The sequence below is a fragment of the Lissotriton helveticus genome, chromosome 4_1 (assembly GCF_964261635.1).
Source record: "Lissotriton helveticus chromosome 4_1, aLisHel1.1, whole genome shotgun sequence".
In the NCBI taxonomy this organism is placed as follows: Eukaryota; Metazoa; Chordata; class Amphibia; order Caudata; family Salamandridae; genus Lissotriton; species Lissotriton helveticus.
Window position 1 is genome coordinate 986,937,607 of NC_136063.1, and position 20,518 is coordinate 986,958,124.

The 20,518-nt window shown below is 44.2% G+C and overlaps 1 protein-coding gene across 1 annotated transcript in view; it reads left to right on the plus strand.

Annotated features, from left to right (window-relative positions):
- Positions 1 to 20,518, plus strand: part of MYO10 (myosin X) — a 519,868-nt gene that overhangs the window by 423,973 nt on the left and 75,377 nt on the right. Inside the window, exons 26-28 of the mRNA XM_078687614.1 lie at positions 4,616 to 4,739; positions 6,155 to 6,398; positions 19,787 to 19,882. Of these exons, the coding sequence (XP_078543740.1) occupies positions 4,616 to 4,739; positions 6,155 to 6,398; positions 19,787 to 19,882 (464 nt within the window). The remainder of the gene's footprint in view (positions 1 to 4,615; positions 4,740 to 6,154; positions 6,399 to 19,786; positions 19,883 to 20,518) is intronic.

Consider the following 20,518-nt stretch of genomic DNA (forward strand, 5'->3'; position numbering starts at 1 on the left):
GCTATCCTGCTGTTCATGAAATATTTGTTAGTAGAGATTTCTCTGCTCTTTAATTGAGCTGGCCTTTACATATGCAGACCCAGTTAAATCAGGAAACACAGTTTCAGGAGCACTGCGAGGTCTCATATTAGAGAAGAGGTAGCAGTGCAAGTAGGAGGAGAAAAAAGATTCGAAGATACCAGAAGAGCATAGCAGGAGCATATGTTTTAAGTAAGACTGCAAATCAGCTCTGTCTGAATGTACTTATTTTCACCCTAATATACAAGGTATAGTTCCTAAAAAAGGTATCAAACACTTGAAGAAATCTAGTTTAGTTAGAATGTTCATTATGCATGTTTAAACAAGTGGATTTTCTTAAAGCCGGTATTCATACGCAAGGGAGAAAGTTAAATTATTACAAATCTCTAAGCTCCCACTGGCATGTGTTGTTCTTATTCAGCCTCTTTTGCTTTCTAAAGTGAGCTTGTAAGTCATCTAATTACTTCTTGCCAAAATCACAGAAAAGCTAAAACCTAATGCAGACTTGCGACTGAAGGTGGATTACAATAAATCACCAAAGGCCTTTTGAATGGCCTGCACTGACTTCCAGTCAACGAGAGGATATACTTTAGTCCAGTGCTGTGTATCAGAGGACCTCCATGTTCCTCCTGGTAGCTCACCCTAGTTAAAGGCTTCTTTTAAAAGAAGGTGTGTACTCTCTTCTCATTAGTCAGATAACTGGTGCAAGACTACTAAATAGTCTGCTCTGCTCGTCCAGACAGAGGCATCCCCACAAGCTCGAAGTGCACCATCACTCAACTTCAACCATACACAAAAGCGTATTTCTGAAACACTCAGGGGTCTGACTCCAGTCTGTACAGGATACAGGGTACTCACAAATGTTCATTTGCATTAAGTCGGTCTGAAAGTCTGTTCAGCTTAGCAATAAATGGTGACTATAGGTTGCAGAGAAGATTGTAGACACTCAAAGGCGAGCTTTAATAGACGGCCATCAGTAGCAGGATAACTGAGACATAGAGGGCCTGATTCACAAAGGTAAACTACACTTTCGTGAAAGTTTGCAACTGTTTGCTATTCACAAAGGGATTTTCGAGTAGTATCTTTACGAATCCGGATACTAGTTTGCCTTTGTGAATCAGGCCCTCTATGTCTGAGTTATCCTGCTGGTCGTTTATTAATGCTCGCCTTTAAGTGTCTGCAATCTTCTCTGCAACATCTAATTGCCATTCATTGCCGAGCTGAACAGACTCCAGTCAAACTTACTTTAAATGAACATTTGTGAGTACACCCTGTATCCTGGACTGACTGGATTACAGAACAATTACATGCTTGTAAGTAGAAGTGAGCTGAGGTAATCCCAGACAATCCTTGGGGAGTTAATTTGTGTGAGGGTTTGACCAATGAATAGCAAGTAGTTCATGATGCATGAATATGGCTCAATTCCAGAGTGCACCTGTAGTGGTGGCTGGGAACCCCCACTGAACAATAAGAAAATGCAGGCAAAGGGCACTCACTTGTTGCTATCAACATAAACACGGTGTATTGACTTTGCAGAAGGATCATAGAAAAATGCTCATAAATGCACAAGGATAAGTAAAACTGCAGCGGTTCAGTAAACTATAATGGAATTACAGGTGCACAGAAAGAAAGAAGGGGTGTGTAATGTAATCTTATTATTGAAAGATTAATAATTGAGCAATTCTGCTTGTGGTTAGTCTAGTCTACACATGCTGCACCTTGTTGGCAATGTTTTGAATTACAATATACGACCATCATCAGGACAGATGGAAGCATGAATCTTTTCAGTGGCATTTAAACTGCTGTTGTTTTGTACTCCATAGTAAAAAGAAATTACATTGCTGTATGGCAGGCGTTGTATTCAGCTGTTATGGCAGCGTCAGGGAAGTGACCTGTGGCTGCGCTCTATAGTGGAGAGGACACTAAACTCGTTTTTGATGGACTGTCCTATGTTTTGTAATCTAGGTAGTCATTCCAAGCAACTTTATTTGATCATATGTAAATGACTGTTGGAGATCCATGTTTGGTACTAACCTCCGACACGCTGCATATTTTGCTTCTTCTGCGGTGTCGTTACACTCTTCCGCTAACATATTTTAATGTAGATGAGTTACCAAGAGTCATTACATAGAATTTAGGTATTGCCTCTAACATTCATAAGTTTGACAACATTTTGCACTTTCTTTTACATCATACTTAATTCATCAGCTGAGAAGATGGGTACAGATCCTTCCGCCAGAACTCTTAAAGTGATAGATTTGTGAGCATCCAAAATATGTATTTGATCGGCTTGTGTTGTGATCAGTTCCTAATTCATGACTGTCTGCAAGGGTGATGGTAGTAGTGTTAATAGGCATGCTCAAGTCTTGTTAAAGGGAGGCAGTCTGAGGTTTCAGCACCCATTGAAGGTAAATAAGTAACATTACCTGGTTCACCATGTCAGGGACTGAAGCTCACAAGCTTAACATCTTCCGTAAGTTCAGTCATTACTTTGTGACTCCACCTATCTCCCTCAGAGAATTTGGTAACAATATCAGAAATCGACGATAATGTTTGTGCTTAGTTGAAGTTATGTGGGCTAGACTAGCTGGGATGTGAACAGCAGAAAAAACACCACACAGAGAGCCACAAATGGGTACTGTTTCACTGATCATGGTGTAAGTACCTAGTGGAATCCTTTGCAAAGTTGACTGACTTCCCCAGACAGGAGTAATTAACCCAAAGAGCAGTCCCTATCCTCGCATTCTCTTTTATGAGGCTGCAAACTCTTCGTGTCCAAAGAAAGTTGCTCCCTGCTTTTGAAAGCTAACGTGCTATGTTACCTTTATGCTTATGATGCAGATCTATTGGAAGCGTCATTACATACCATACACAGAATTCAGTTTGCTGAATGAACACAACAGCAGAGAAAAGGAGATCTCAGTTTCAACAGGATATTGGAAAATGGTGTTATGATTCTCAGGGGAGACAGTTTACAAGCAAGGATCTTGTGTTTAGCAGCATGAATCCTTTTCTGGATTCACATGCTGGCATCTATTCCGCCATCTAGTGGTTGGGTCCAGAATCGTGTTTTGCCCATCTTCTCTTTATTTTTGTTGTTGTGGGCATCCTCGACCACCATTTGGTGGTAGGTCCCTCTCCTGTGTGACATCAGACGGCACCCAGGAAGTTCCTGTGCATCGTCACCATCTTTAGATTCTTTTTTCCGCCGTTCTGTCTAGAAGCACACTGGAGGAGTTCAGAAGAAGCTTGTAAGATTGGCAGAGGAGAGCGAAAAAGTCAACAGAAAATCACCGGAGGCCATGAGAAACTCGGAAGACTGAGATGGGGAGCCTCCTCGGTCCTGATGGGCAACAATGTCGGTGAGGATCACATGGTCAGAGAATGCAGAGCAGAGGGGCAGCTAAGGAATATGGCAAACACCCCCTTTATAGTCTGTTCCAATTGCTACCACAAGTTCACACAGAGGGGTCCACACAAGGTCTGCTACCTGTGCCTTCCCTAAGGATCACAACGCAGAAGACTGCGAAGCCTGCAACAAATTCATACTGAAGACTCTCAAAATGAGATTGAAGCAGTGACTGGCATTTCACGCCATGGCTGGCACCCACAATCTGCAAGAATCCCTGAAGGATCTGGGTCTCTCCAATGACAGTGAGGGAAATATCAAAGAAGCCAAGCCAGCACAGGGAAGAAAGTCAGATGTTGAAGGGAGTGTTGTTGATGTTGAGAGAGCAGAGGCCACAAAGAAGGTGGCAAGGGACGCCAAATAGGCCAAGTGGCAAAAGGTAAAAACAAAAACCTTGCAAACCACCTCGGCATTGATGTTGAAACACCTGATTACTGAAGGTTGACACAAACATAAAGAGCCACACGGGTCCCGATCAAAGGATACCGATGGGGGCAAATCTTCCAACTTTCAATGCCAGCAAGTGCAACGGAAGGAGCGAGAAAAGGACAAGTGAATTTAGGTGGGTATGGTTGTCATTTGGTGTGCAGTATGAGTGCTTTCTGATCAACAGTTGCAATGTGGCAGCACAAAGATGTCACCACAGATACATTGGTTTTTTATTTAAGAATATCATGCAACTCTCCATCATTTAGGAGTATGTGGGTGCTGTCAGTAAGAAGCTTGAGAAAATTGAGTTTATTCATAAGGAAATTACGTAAAGATTGAGCCTCCTCAGACTGTTCTTCGCCTATATATTGAGTCAAGCAAGATCTGTCTTTGAAGAAAGTGTGCAAATTGACCTGCCTTTCTTGTGGCTGGTTAGCAAGACCAGGAATACAGCTTTCTGTCTATATTATTCCGAGATAAAAATGACAGACGTTAGCTTTTGGAAAATTGATCAAATGTTTAGCTAAACAATGTCTCTTAAATTAGACCTTGTGTTTCAAGAGGGTAACTACCAGTGTAGCAGCTGCAATAGCGCTTGGGCCTGGGGAGTAATTGTGGTTTACTACCTAGGAGGGGATGGTTGTCCATTTTTCATTCTTGCCTGAGGGTTATGCTTCCCTTGCTGGCTTTAGAGGGAGAGAATGTTGCTATGTCTCAGATAGCATTCTGCACTCTAATTGTGTAATATTTTCTCTCTAGTTTGAAGACAGCGAAGACGATTTCGACTCCAGGTTTGATACAGATGACGAACTTTCTTATCGGAGAGACTCTGTCTACAGCTGCGTCAGCTTGCCGTACTTCCACAGCTTTTTGCACATGAAAGGTATGAGGAAAGCCCGTCTGTGTACCTCCCTTAGACAGTATTTCTTCACATACCCCCACATGCATCATCCCGGCCGTTTGCGAATTCCAAATTGCGAAAAATAGCGAATCGGAATTTGGAATTCGCAAAACGGGTTGCATGAATATTTTCTAATTATATTAGCGAATCGGTAAAAATCGCATTTTTTACCGATGCGCAAATATTATGCGAATTCTAATTTGCTAATTCGCATTTCCCATTGATTCCTATGGGCCAAAAGGCCCATAGGAATCAATGGAAATTGCGAATTTGCAAATTAGAATTCGTATAATGTTCATGCATTCCATGGGTGCCAGGAGGGGGTCCGAAGGACCCCCCCCCTGCACCCCTGAAATGTATTTTAAGTGGATGTTTCACACACACATGTCCTAAGGACATGTGTGTCTGTAACATGCAAGTTTAAAAAATGCATTTTTTGGTTTTTTAAAAAAATTTCGCAAATTAACACGAGGGTCAACCTCGTGTTAATTTGCACTTCCAATTTCCAAATTCGCAATTTTTTTTAAAATGATGCATTGCATTTAAGGAATCGCACAAATGCGATTCCTTAAATGCATTCGCATTTTTTAGAAATGCAAAAAAATGCGAATTGTGCAAAAAAGTTTGATGCATCCCAAAAAAAGATTTTGCATTCGCAAACGGACGATTTTTCCGAATCGCACCGTTTGCGAATGCAAAAAACGTTGATGCATGTGGGCAATAGTATATTAGATGTCTCAGTGCATCAGCCTTAAATTTAAATGTTGCAGCTGATACCGACTGTTGCCATGACTTGGACATAGACCGAGGGCCAACAACAAAAAAGAGCATTGTTTTCCAACAAGCCAGACGTCGGTGTTAGTTTTCAGTTTGAAGGTCACAGACTCGGCTTCAAGAGCATTCTCATTTTGGACATGTAACTTTGTTCCTCATCTGACTATCTACGTCATCATTGTTGACATAATGACAATAGCTCTCCAGGCCATCTCCATTACCCTCATCTGTCTCCCTCTCCTTGTTGGGCGCAGTGCAAAAGGCCTCCTAGGTATGCAATGAATTTCTAGGGTAAAGGCTAAAAATACGTTTTGGAGTTTTCATAAAGAATTCGCTGCATTCGAAGCCTGACAAACTGCAGCTTTGGTGAGCTTACGTATATGTTATGTAAATGAATAAATAAATGTATAACCATTATTAAGACTTGTGAATACTAAGTCTAGTAAGAAACATATATTTGTGTGCCTCTCTGAAGCTTCACAGTCCCATTTGTTAGAATGTTCCTGCTGCTTTTCCACAGCAAATCAACATTGTGCTTGAACCTGCTCTCCCTTTGGAGATTTTTCCTGATGCACTTTCTCTCTTTGGTGAGATTGTTTCTCATGCACCTTCTTTTCTTCTAGGTGGTCTGATGAATACCTGGAAGAGGCGGTGGTGTGTCCTGAAGGACGAGACCTTCTTGTGGTTCCGTTCTAAGCAGGAGGCTCTGAAGCAGGGTTGGCTGCTCAAGAAAGGAGGTGGCTCCTCTACACTCTCACGGCGAAACTGGAAGAAACGCTGGTTTGTGCTGCGTCAATCCCAACTGATGTACTTTGACAGCGACAGCGAGGAGAAGCAAAAGGGCTGCATTGAAGTCCGGTCGGCAAAGTAGGTTTTACTATGTGAAATGTGAACTAGTCAACGGTGAAAAAATGAAATTGCTTCATACTTTCCAACAGAGACTGTCCTTGCAGGGACCTACCTGTTGGCGAAATCTGTTTTCTCAAGGTTTGACATAGTTCCCTCTCAGGGCCGTAATACAGAGGAAAAATCCCCCCCCCCCCCCACCCCCCAGTATTTCCTGTGCAAAAGGCTTGACTTCACTTTCCTTCAATGAGTACTGCTGCATCTCCCACTCAGGGTTCAAAAGTAGATATTAAGACCCTCCTGGTGCCAGATGCAGCTTATTCTTCAGTCGACCAGTGATTATGCACCATTTTGGGTTCCCAACTCCTTTCCTACATCTTTGAATCTGTCCCATCTATACCCTTACTTTTTGCACCTCCTGCTTTACATTCAAAAACATCTCCAGATTGTCTAGAATGTCAGCCAGAGCTTCATATTGCTGGTACCACCTGTGTCAATGAAGCATGTCAGTGAAGCTGCCCCAGAACATTTGTAAGCTTACTGCAGCTTCACAGCTGCCAGGCATGTCTCTACCAAGCCCCAAACAGTTTAGTTAAAGGTAACTAGATAGACAAAAATATAGCAACACTTCAGCTGGCCTTTTTTAAACCCTTTTTAGGTCGAGCGACCTATCTCAATGCGCATGCGCATTGAGCGGTAGCTCGATATATAGGGCTTTAAACAGACTTTAACTAACTGGCGATTTGATGCTGTGCCCGTGCGCTTTTAGGTCAATGCGCAAGCGCATTGACCTAAAATGCGCGTGCACAGCATCAAATCGTCAGCCATCTGTTGCCCAGCTTGGTGCCGCTCCACCCCCTGCGGCATCAAAGGCTTTCACGGCCGGCCGGCCGTGCTTTCAGTTTCAGGAGCGCTGCATTGTTTTCACGGCCGGCCTCCGGCCGTGACTCGCATTTCTCCTTCCTTCCAGCGCTGCCTTGTTTTAGTGGTCATAATATCTTCAAAACTTCTTTTCAGCCATGTCTGCAGCAGTTCATTGTGAAAAAAAAGCAACGAGTTAAATTGTGGAATGGAAAAAGGGGAAAAAACGTACGCTCATCGTTTGATTTATAAAATAAAGGTTAATTTTTCTGCCTCTTGTCACACAGTGAAAAATGAATGCGCAAGGAATACGTAAATTCTTGCAGCATGTGCTCTTTTGACAGTACAAGTGCTTCTCTCCTTACCATGTGACGCTTCTGCACTTTTGGTCTTGAAGAACTTAAAACCGGCAGTGAACTGAATGCAGGAATCGCGTGATAAAGAAATATTTAAAAACTGCTGCTTTCCTTAAAAAAAATAAAAAATCTTCTCACATGCCATGTGCACCGAACTCACGTTTTAGTGATCACCCTTGAACTCACGTTTTAGTGATCACCCTTGCTGCACGCGGCTCCTTCTAGCTTTGCTCAGCACATTGGCACAATTTAGCTTGGTCTCGTGCCTCCGCCAGTCTGGTCACGCTAAATGACGCACAATAAAGGGAAGAGCTATTGCAACACAGCACCATCACACAGAGAAGACAGACCTTGTGAAAACGTTTGGGCAGGCCCGCGCAAGGGTTACAAACTTCCTCGTGATGTTTTGCATTCTCCTACCTAGTGTGGCCACCTCACACCATATCGTCGGATACCACGTTTCCAGTCTTAGGTTTTATTCGACTAAATGCATGATGGTAGTTGTAGTCTTCGAGTGATTCCATTGAATGATTTGACCTAAAGACAAAGATTTGCAAAGGAAAACACAGGCATGGAAGCATGGTGTCCTGACAAGGAACAGAGCAGCAACTCTGTTAAGTTTTATCTCCACTTTCCCAAATGCACACAGCGTAAAACAAGCATTTGCAATGCAATAGGTCTCGCAGTTGTGAGAGTTTGAGCTATTGGCATTTTAAATGCCAGTGCCTTTTATTTATGTATTGGTTTTTAAAACATAAATAAAAGGCATTGTCATTTACAATGCCAATATCTTAAACTCTCGCTAATGCGAGACCTATTGCATTGCAAATGCTTGTTTCTAAATATTTGGATTTCGAAGCAAGGCAGACATAGACGATGCAGCTAACATTCAGGGCCGGCTTTAGCGTTGATGGAGCCCTGTGTGACAGTCACTTTTGGCGCCCCCACATCCCATGACCACCTCTTCGGATTCTCTCGTTACCACCTGTAAAAGTGACCCTTATCTCTCCCATCATAAGATTGTGCTAAACACAGCGCCCACCTGAGGTCAGAGCGCCACCCTCCACAGGTCAGCGCTGAAGGACTGGACTTTTTAACAGTACCAGCGGTGCCAGGGAACAACACCTATAACCTTCATGGGATACCTGTTTCGGCGCACAAACTACAGAGACACGGGACACTTCCTTCGGCGTCAAAGATTCAAGGTTTATTTACTGCAGGGAACACAGAAGTCACAACAAGTACAACACGTGCAACTTGGGGAGACTGCTTCAAATTGGTTCTGTGGATCGCTCCTTTTATACAAAATTAACTCATAGGACAACATGGTACACAAAAGTTTACAACCTGGTTCCCATAATTATCCCTCAGAGGGGTCGCTTTGGTCACTTTGGTACACATAAGGTCCGGAACATAAGTGCGGAAACATTTGGCGGTTCCCAACTGTAAAAACCCATCTTCCCAACATTAGTGAATTCCAATCGGCAGTAAAACAGATCGAAATAGGGACAAAGACAGGTGCAGAGGGAGATGGAGACAGTGGGGAAATCGAAAAGGGTGTAAAAGGGGAGGTATCGGGAAACACGAGATACAGGCATCAAAGGGACGTGCCTAATGAGATGCACGGCTGAGACAATAAACCGGACGGCAAGATGAGCCTCGAGCGGGGCCATCTGCCTTACAGTATCATCCCCCTCATCGTAAAAGATATTTACAAAGTACATGTGTCTTCCACAAATATCCTGAGAGTCCCAGGGTGACGAAGCGGACAGTGTCCGTTCGCTGGCTACTTGAGGGCAAGAGACAAAATGGATGCCGTATCTAAGATGGAACCCGTGGGTACAGATGAAAAACCCACATATCAAACGAACGGTTTAAGTTAGCACAGCGAAACTGCGCACACTTACTAAACTCGTCATTTGCGGTTCTTAGATACCAGACTCGACCATATTCGTGCGAGTCGAAAACATCACTTAAAATTGTCACGGAACCTCAGACGCTCCTTTTGCCCTCATGTAGGCAAACACTAGTCGGAATCATATTCGATATTCATCAGACCCTCGAGATGTTGCTGTAGCATAGCTCTGTCCAACCGAGACCCTTTGGTAACAGGTGGCTGTCTCATACACGTTGTAGCACAGAGGCCACATAAGGCAGGACCGCACTGCACGCAAAGGCAACACGTGAACAGGAACACTACAACGACTCCAATGATCGTCAGAATTTTCCAACCCCAAGTCGACATCAGGCCCCAAAACCATCCAAGTAGCGTCCAATCCCCTACATCCACGTGTATGGATTCGGAGATCTTATGCAACCTCGAGATGGCTTGATAGACAGTCGGAGCGTTATCAGGAATGAAAATACAGCAGCTCGAATGGATCACTTTACATACCCCACCTTGATCTGCTAAGATCACATCTAAAACCATACGGTTTTGTAACGTCATAAGTCTATCCGCCTGAAGTTCTGTGGTGATATTACCAAGGGCACTGGCAGTAATATTAGCTGTCGATTCTACCACTCGAGTCAACTGTCTCAGGTTCCTACTATTAACCATAGGTCCCCAAAATGGGAGGAAACCCTTGAAAAAGTCTCCTGCCTCTTGACCGGCAGTATCCTCTTCGCTAATTACGCCTCTCACAACTCTAGTTTTGTGATAATCTGCATCTACAGTAAATGTCGGAGGCAACAAGTTTGCGATAAAACATGAGCCCATGAAGTCAGAGGGCAACCATGCATACGCACGATCATGACAAATAAAGTATGTACCCTTGGCAGCCAAAAACACAGGGGACGAGACCATTGGCAAAATATAATTTTCAGTGCAAGCACTCTCTCCAAGTCGGGCTTTCGATCTACGGCCGCGACCTATTAAACAAAAATTGCCAGTGTGGGGTACGACCCATATCGGAGGCGAGCTTTTAAGCTGTTTTTCACCAGTGAACACACTATATTCGCCTCTACTTAGGACCCTATAGGCTTGTACCTCTTCTTCAGGGATAAGCGAGGGATCATAGATATCGCTATCTAAATCCTCTATTGCTATAGACAAAGATTTTTGGTACGAGGTAGGACCAGAGTAGGGGGAACGTGGTTCTCGAATGGGGTGGAAACCCAGTGCGCTTCGAAACATTGTTTGAAATGCTCGAGCAGACCCTTGGGAGCTATACGGTAACACCAGATATGGAATTCCCTTATCCGTAGTATGTGGCATCAACCCACACACCCAACAATTAGTAGTGTTAACCACTAACTGATGCTGATGAAGGAGCTGAATAAAGGAATTTTTGCGGAATTCTGCACGTCTAGCCTGCTCGTGTTCAGGTAAGATGTGAAAAGAATGAGGAGAAACAGTGGAGGTGAGTTTAAAGTCAGGGGTAGGAGTAGGTATGATAGAGGGCAAGAAGTAAGACATTGTGTAATACACTCCACCCGCCAATAACGCAGAAACAGTCACAAACAGTACGAATATTTGGAACACACAACATTTGGTACGACTGAGTTGCTGCAGCTTGAATCTTTGTGCTTGAGCTCTTTCCAAGTCCATCAGCTTTGAAAATGCCATTTCCTATGACCGTCCGCAACGTTTCTTGACGCACTTCGTTCTGTGTAGCAATAGTCAATTCCTAGGAGTTCCCAGGAACCGACGGTCTTTAACCTAGCGTCAAGACCTACTAACCAGGAGGAAGTACACGCGCGGCCCTACGGCCTTTATTTCACAAATATATATATATGAAAACAATGTCTCTCAGCTGTGGAAACAAAAAATGTAAGGAACAAAGCTCAATGAATATGTACGAAATAATTACAATAGAATGAGTGTTCAAACTGATCATGGAAAACGGGATAATGCATTTGTCAAGGGACAGAACGGGGTTTTTTATTAGTCTTTAGTGCTGGATCTCAAAAAATATCGGGTTTTCCCAGGACGTGTCTGTTCGTTAAACAAAAGATCCGTTGAAGGGACAACGCCCTGTTGATCAGCTGAATGTTCTGGTCTTGAGTCTTCTGATGACAAGTGTTCAATAATGCCTTTTTGCTGCACTGAGGATTCTCCGACAGGTTGTGCGTCGCTGAAAGGTACAAACGCCGGCAATCCTTCGGTTTCAGTTGATGCAATGCCTTTCCTTACCCATGAGTCTGCTGGCAACGGAATGGGGACTTTCTTGGTATGGGTGGCATGCACCCAATTTTTCCGCCCCTCAAGACGAACTGCAGTTCTCGTGGCAAGGAGGACCTGATAGGGTCCAGTGAACCTGGGATCCAAATTGTTCTTGCGTGAAAAATTTCGCGTTACCACCCAATCTCCGGGCTGGAGCTGGTGGCCTGGACCCTCCGTCTGTGTCGGCAATGCTTCGTGAACCTGTTGGTGAATTAACCTCAGTTTAGCAGTCAAGTCATGAAGATAATCGATCAACATTGGATACTCAAGATCACAAAAGGCACCCGGTCTAGGGACCCCCCAAACATTGGCAGGACGACCGAACACTATTTCATAGGGACTGAGCCCTACTCGGGAGTGTACAGTTGCCCTTGTTGACAGTAATGCTAAGGGTAAAGCGTCAGGCCACGAAAGACCTGTCGTAGCCTGAATCTTTGCTAGTTTTAGTTTAAGGGTGCCATTGTACCCTTCAACCAAACCGGCTGACTGAGGATGATTGGCACTATGAAATTTCTGTACAATCCCTAACCCGCGACACACACTCTTCATCACGCTCCCAACAAACTCACTTCCGTTGTCTGACCACACAACCCGAGGCATTCCGTAGCGGGAAAAATACTCTTTGAGTAAAATTTTTGCCGTGGATAAAGCCGTATTATCCTTAAGGGGGTAGGCCTCGATCCACCTAGAAAATGCACACACCACAACCAGCACATACTTCAAATTATTACATCTCTCCATGTGGATAAAGTCCAACTGGATAACTTCGAAAGGGTACGCAGGAGGGGCAAAATGGCCAGGTGGAGTGGGAGTGCCCTTACCAGGATTGTGCATCAAACACACCATACAATTCTTAACCAAGCGTTCAGCACATTTCGTAATACCATCATTCTTCCACACAGGAAACAGCAATTTACAGATACCTTTCGCGCTAATATGTGCTAACCCATGTGTCATAGTCACAACAGCCAGCACATATGCATCAGGCAACATCCATCTTTTCTGTTCCGATAAGTCAGTCCAACAACCATTCGCATCCAACTTTCCCGTACTTTCTTTCCACTTCGCCTTTTCAGTCTCGGTGGCCTCATTCTGAATTGCTTTCACACTCTCGATAGTGTTCTCACACATACTTGATTCTGCAGGCCACCTAACCGAACTCGTCACATACATTCGAGTGCTAAGGTTCCGGGCAGTCTCCTTAGCAGTCTCATCCGCAAACGCATTACCACGACCAACATCATCCGTCACCTTACGATGCGCACTACATTTAACAATTGCCACTTGCTTAGGCAACGTAAGTGCATCCAAAAGATCATTTACAAGCTGTCCATGTTGAATCTTCGTACCATGTGACGTAAGGAATCCTCTCTCTCTCCACAGTCGTCCAAAACTATGTGCCACACCAAACGCATACTGGCTATCTGTAAACACATTCACCCGTTTATCCTTAGACAACACACACGCTCTCGTCAAAGCAATTAACTCAGCAGCCTGAGCCGAATTCTGACTTAATCTTGCACTTTCCACAATTGTTCTCAATGTAACTACAGCATACGCAGTCGTCACATCACCGTTCGGTAACTTGAAACAAGAACCATCCACATACAAAGTACCATCGGGATCTGTCAATGGAGTATCTTTTAGGTCAATGCGACCCTTAGTTTCCTCTTCAGTTTTGAGATAGCAGTCATGTACTGCTTCACCACTTGATTCTGCGTCGATCGGCAGCAATGTTGCTGGATTCAACACATTACATCGTTTTATCCGTATATGACTGGCCAGCAACGTCAACTCATATCCAGACAATCTTGCGCTCGTCAGATGTTGAGTTTTCGTTCGGTTCAATAGAGTGTCGACTGCATGCGGAACCATTACCGTGAGCATATTATCCATGACTAGACCTGCGGACTGTCGAATGGACGCCGCAGCTGCCGCTGTTGCCCTTAAGCAACTTGGCAAAGCTCTTGCTACTGGGTCTAAAGTCGAAGAAAAATAGGCACATGGGCGTTGCTTACCACCAAAAGACTGTGTCAAAACACTCAACGCGCAACCATCCCTCTCGTGAACGTATAGTGTAAACGGCTTACTGTAGTCAGGGGTACCCAACACAGGAGCCGAACACAACGCATCACGCAATTCCGAAAAAATTTTCTGACATTCTTCAGACCAGGGTACTGGGGATGAAACATCTTTACATGTAAGAGCTATCAATGGTTTCGCCAACAATGAAAAATTTGGAATCCATTGTCTGCAGTAGGACGTAATACCTAAAAAGGCACGAACATCTCTTTGGGTTTTTGGCACAGTCATTCGGGAAATCGCTGCAATTCTCTCTGGGGTCAACCTTCTCCCTTCTTTTGACAATAAGTGACCTAGATAGGTAACTTCTTGACAACAATACTGTAGCTTTGAAGGCGATACCTTGTGGTGCAAGTCATGTAGATAGTGCAATAATGATACTGTAGCTGTTTTGCAAATGGCCTCCGTATCAGCTGCCACTAAAAGATCGTCAACGTATTGAATCAAAGCTGCACCTTTAGGCAATACAAAGGCATCAAGCTGACCTTTAAGTGCTTGGCTGTAGATTGACGGACTCTCACAGTAGCCCTGTGGAGCGCGTTTTAGCCTAAAACTGCGACCTCCTAATGAGAATCCGAACAGGTCTCTGCTTTCCTCTGCAATCGGGATGCTAAAGAAAGCATTCTTTAGATCGATCACTGTGAACCAGGAGGCAGATGCTGGAATCATTGTTAATAAGGCTGTAATGTCAGGGACCACAGGAAATTGCGGAACCACTATTTTGTTTACCTCTCTCAAATCTATTACAAAACGATACACAGGAGGTTTAGTTGGGTCAGTTCGTTTCAGAATTGGTAATACAGGGCTATTGCACACGTTTCCACGCGTTTCTTCAACAACACCTTTTCCAATGAGATCATGAACGATTGCTAACAGCGCTCGTTCGCCCTCAAGAGAAATACGATATTGAGGTAAACGCGGTAATCGCGCATTTTGTTTCAATTGAATCTCATAGGGTGGAATGTCTAACAGGCCCACGTCATTGGGACCTGTGGCCCATAGAGACGCAGGGAGGGAACTCAATTCCGATGGGAATTTATCAACCGATAAATACATGGGAGAGATCACTCTCCGTCCCAATGTAAGTTCCACTCCTTCGGGGGAACAATACAATGTTGCATATAATCGTTTCAACAAATCCAGACCCAAAAGATTTTCACCACAACCTGTAGATAGAATCAGTGGAGCGGTTAGCTCACAAGGTCCAATCATAAGAGGTAAAGGATTAGAGACTGGGTTACTAACAGGGGCGCCAGAGAATCCAACGGAAACATTCGTTAAGCCAGACAAAGGTGCGCCAGGGAGTTTTGAATGCATGATGGAACTTTTCGTCGCACCAGTGTCTAACAGAAAAGGCTCAACTACACCCGATGTAGCCACTGCAACGTAAGGCCCACTCTGATCGACCGGAACTGACACTACTCCCTCTCTTTGTCGTTGGCTGTCCTAGTAATGGTCATTTACAACAGTCTCGTGCTCTACGTAATAGTCATCCACATTATACTGTGCAGATCGAACTGACCCCGCATTTCGCTGGTCAAAGTAATTATTTGCATCTGATTGATTTTGATAACGATCACTCTGATTGTGGGATGAACCACGACCTCTACCACGTGGTGCCTGTTGAGGACCACCACCACGGTTTCCACGTGTCGACACACCATTCAGGCGGTCCCGTAAGGCAAGACAATCATATTTTAGGTGTCCCTCTTTCCTACAATATGCGCACTGATTATACCCAAGTGAAGATCTGGAATCAAAGTTGTCAGAGCGCGGCTGTGTCCTATCGGGCTGTGCTCGCGGTCGATACTGCTGTTGTGCATCATTTTGGTTTGATCGTGGAGGGTATGCTTGTTGCAACAAAACCTTTGTTTTGAGTTCTTTCGTTTTCTTTTCTACACGATCACTTTCTTCCTTTTCCCTATTCTCATAATACTGAGCCGTTGCTAGTATTTGCGCAGGGGTTGAAACTGCCCACGCACTTTCTGAATTCTTTAATTTGTTGCATAGCTCAGGCAGCAAATTTGACACAAATTTGTCAACGAATAACCGCTGACCTCCCTCAGCGCCCATGTCCTGGCCGCTGTGGTCGACAAATGCTTCCTCAAACCTTGTAAAGAAATCCGAGACACTCTCGTCTTTCTTTTGCTTACAAGCTGATAACTTATCCCAGTTCACCTTCATCGCTGGCATGAGAGTTTTCATGAGCGTAATGATTTTCTGAGGTAAATCCAAGATCAACTGTTCAGGTTTGGCCCCACCAACTTGTAATGCATCAGCTGCTAGTAGTGCAGCCCAATCACCCCCTAATTCAGCTGCGTGATTGGCTTGACGAATTTTAGCCCAAACTGGTTGCGGTACAACATTGCCAAACAACATGTCGATGTCGGCAATATTCATAATAGAAGCTTCTATCAGTTGTGATAACTCCTTATAATAACCAGCCGGATTTTTACGCGGATCGGGTAAGGATTGCTTCACTTGCAAAACTTCCGATCGTTTCCATGGAAGATGTATCCACACCCTTCGAAAATGTGGTAAAACCGCAGGGTTAGCTTGCGGATCTCCAGGCACCCACAGTGGCGGGACTTCTCTCATGGGATACTGACCAGGAACCGCTTTCCAGTTCTCAGTGGTATCATCTAATGTCACCCGAGAATGTGCTGTGGATCTGAATGCTAATAAGCGTTCCACTGCACGTCGTACATCGTCTCCTATAATCATACCGTTCGAAAAGTGACTTTGAAGTTCAATTATGTCGGACGGTACATCATCTACATCATTATTGTACCATTCTTCCCTCAAAAAGTTACACATTTCCTCAAATACGAATCTCTGTGTAGGCTCATTAAACTGAGTAAACGTATCAAAGACTACCCGCGGAGTGTAATTAGCAGGATGTCTTATCCACCTATGTGCCATTGTTACTAACGTCTCTTTCTCCCTACCACTAGGGATCTGACTCCGTCTCTGAGGAGTGTCAGATGAATCAGACGAAAATAACGGACCAGAAAGAGGTGAATAAAGGGTAGCAACAGAGTTAGGAACACGCTTACGAACAGAAGGAGAAAGAAAAACAGGGGCAACAACACTAGAGGTGAAGGAAGGCATAGTAGGAACGGACAAGGTAGTTGGAGTAGCAGAAACAACAGTCTGCAAAGGTACAGGTACGGGAGCAGTAGGAACGAGGACAGGTGGTGGAACAAACGTAGGGTTAACAGCGGGCTGGCCCGCAGCCGCTGGAGCAACAAGAGGAACAACAGGAGGAGCTATAGGAGGAACTACAGGAGCAGTAGCACCCTGTACATAAGGAGGTGGTGATTTCATCAAGTATGATAACAAGGAATCCTCCTTCAAATCTTCTTCTTTCTTTTCTAGATTATTCGGTAAAACTGGGTAACATTTATCTATTTTCATGTGATGCAATCTAGTAGCGATTTCCATATCTTTTTCTTCTTTGTCTTGTCTACATTCTTTTATAGCTTGCATTACAGGAACGAACTCTTGCTTTTTATCTTTTTTAAGTTGTTTGATTTCTTTCTGTTTGGCCTCTTTACGCCATATCCGAAAGGAATCAAACATAGCTGGCCTAGCTTTCTTTAAAAATAATTTAGCCTCAAGATTATCTAAAATCGAAAGTTCAAAAGTTCCGTGTGGTGGCCATCTAAGGTCACCGTCTTTCTTTGTATAGCGGATCCAGTAATCATTATATATTATAGGACCCACCCCATGTCGACTATAAAGATCATGTATCAGAGTTCCAACTGGAGGTATCGGACATGAGTCCTCCAACCGGGAATCCATTGCGCAACATTTGAAAATACGAAACAAATCACTATGGCTAGGCATCGTGCACACTAACCTAGTATCAAACTTCAAGGATTACCGAAGCAATAAAACCTCGTGTAAGTCAAAACCCTCGGTTTTTGGCAATTGCAACTGTCAAATAATACTAAGGACCAATACTAAGAACCACAAATGCAATGGAACCATGCAACACAACAAAGCCTTAAGGCTATTACAAAGCTCGGAGAGCTAACCACAAAGCCCGAGGAGGCTATTACAAGGTATACACCCGTTACGACGCAACTTTTACTCCGCACTACCATTACAACGCGGGCATTACAACGCATGACATTACAACGCATTGCGCTGGGGGGCGCTCTAGGATAAGAGGTAAGTTTAATTTACTATCCAACACCTTCCCTAGGGTCCACGGGGACTGGAGTTAGAATAGTAAATTATACTTACCACTATCCAGCACCCCAAAGCGCTATGCGTTGTAACGGTATTCGTTGTAAATACCGCGTTGTAATGGTATGCGGAGTAAAAGTATGCGTTGTAACGTCATACATCCCTATTACAAAGCTCAGTGAGCTATTACCACAAAGCCTTAAAGGCTAACCACAAAGCTTTCAAAAAAAGCTAGAACAACCACTAAGGACTGGGAGCGACCCACAAATACTTAACTCAGAACTTCAATGGCGTCACCAGGAAGGCCCGTCTATCGTCTCGCTTGTACATAAGGTCTACGCCGGGCGTCGAAGACAGGTCGACAGTCAGGGCATCGGTCCGTTGCAGCCGTCAGGAGGCGGGAATCTTCGCAGGGAAAAACTTCGGGCCACTTATTTCGACAACAGGATCGATGAAGCGGGGTGCACCTTCCCTCGGAGATTTCACACGAAGTTCCTCACGATCATCAGGCTTTGGACCGGACCGGTACCGCTGAAGTCGCCCCACGTTGGGCGCCAACTGAAGGACTGGACTTTTTAACAGTACCAGCGGTGCCAGGGAACAACACCTATAACCTTCATGGGATACCTGTTTCGGCGCACAAACTACAGAGACACGGGACACTTCCTTCGGCGTCAAAGATTCAAGGTTTATTTACTGCAGGGAACACAGAAGTCACAACAAGTACAACACGTGCAACTTGGGGAGACTGCTTCAAATTGGTTCTGTGGATCGCTCCTTTTATACAAAATTAACTCATAGGACAACATGGTACACAAAAGTTTACAACCTGGTTCCCATAATTATCCCTCAGAGGGGTCGCTTTGGTCACTTTGGTACACATAAGGTCCGGAACATAAGTGCGGAAACATTTGGCGGTTCCCAACTGTAAAAAACCATCTTCCCAACATTAGTGAATTCCAATCGGCAGTAAAACAGATCGAAATAGGGACAAAGACAGGTGCAGAGGGAGATGGAGACAGTGGGGAAATCGAAAAGGGTGTAAAAGGGGAGGTATCGGGAAACACGAGATACAGGCATCAAAGGGACGTGCCTAATGAGATGCACGGCTGAGACAATAAACCGGACGGCAAGATGAGCCTCGAGCGGGGCCATCTGCCTTACAGTATCATCCCCCTCATCGTAAAAGATATTTACAAAGTACATGTGTCTTCCACAAATATCCTGAGAGTCCCAGGGTGACGAAGCGGACAGTGTCCGTTCGCTGGCTACTTGAGGGCAAGAGACAAAATGGATGCCGTATCTAAGATGGAACCCGTGGGTACAGATGAAAAACCCACATATCAAACGAACGGTTTAAGTTAGCACAGCGAAACTGCGCACACTTACTAAACTCGTCATTTGCGGTTCTTAGATACCAGACTCGACCATATTCGTGCGAGTCGAAAACATCACTTAAAATTGTCACGGAACCTCAGCGCCCAGTGCGACCGCACCAGTCGCACTGCCCTAAAACCGGCCCTGCTAACATTGATTGCTATACTTCCTCCTTTAAGCGTTCCATTGCCCGTTGACAGTGACATTCAAGCTAACGAGGAGCAGCTTGGCTTGCATAACACATTGTGATTGTCTTTATTTGTTGATGACATCTGTTTACAAATAGTAGGGAGATAACTCTCAGAAAACATACAATAACATGCAGTAAAGTTCTGGTGTAAGAGTTACATTATTTTTATAATTTTATTTTCCAGAGAGATCATAGACAACACTGGCAGAGGGAATGGTATAGACATAGTCATGGAGGACAGGACATTTCACCTGATTGCAGAGTCCCCCGAAGATGCAAGGTGAGTGTATTGACATCAATGCCTTACTTAGTGTTTCCCACCTCATCTTCATAGAACATGTGGTGGAAAATCGCCGAGCGTGCCAGCCAAAGCTTTCATTTTTACTGCAGAGGGTTGCTTGAGTGATTTGAGTAATTTGTTTCGGACTCCAGTTTCAACGGAGCATTGAGAGAGTTGTGCCAGAAAGGTATCTCAGATGCACTTTGTGATTACACCTATAAGTTATTACTCATAGAACGGGTACACAGTGGAAGCCTATTAGCATTCAGCACTGTTTTAATATTCTGACTCAGACAAATGGGACACCTTTGCCCCAATTGGTGAATGTTAAGTAGGACCTGACGTAAAGTGGCATTTCTGATAAATGTATTTTTCACAATCAAATGACAAATCTCTTAACGTTGCTTCTGGCAGCAAAGTGCACCGCAGTACTGCTGTCATAGTTGTGGGCTTTTTTTTTTTACTATCACAGTGACTGCCTGTGTACACAATAGAAACATAGGGCAGATGTCTATTTTCCTTTTTACGCGCATTTGTTCTGATTTTGTTATTTAAAAAAAAAAGTGTCAGTAAGTCGGTTGTACAAACCTAAGATACGCAGGTGCTCTTGTGACCTTTGCAGTGAGTTGTATCTGC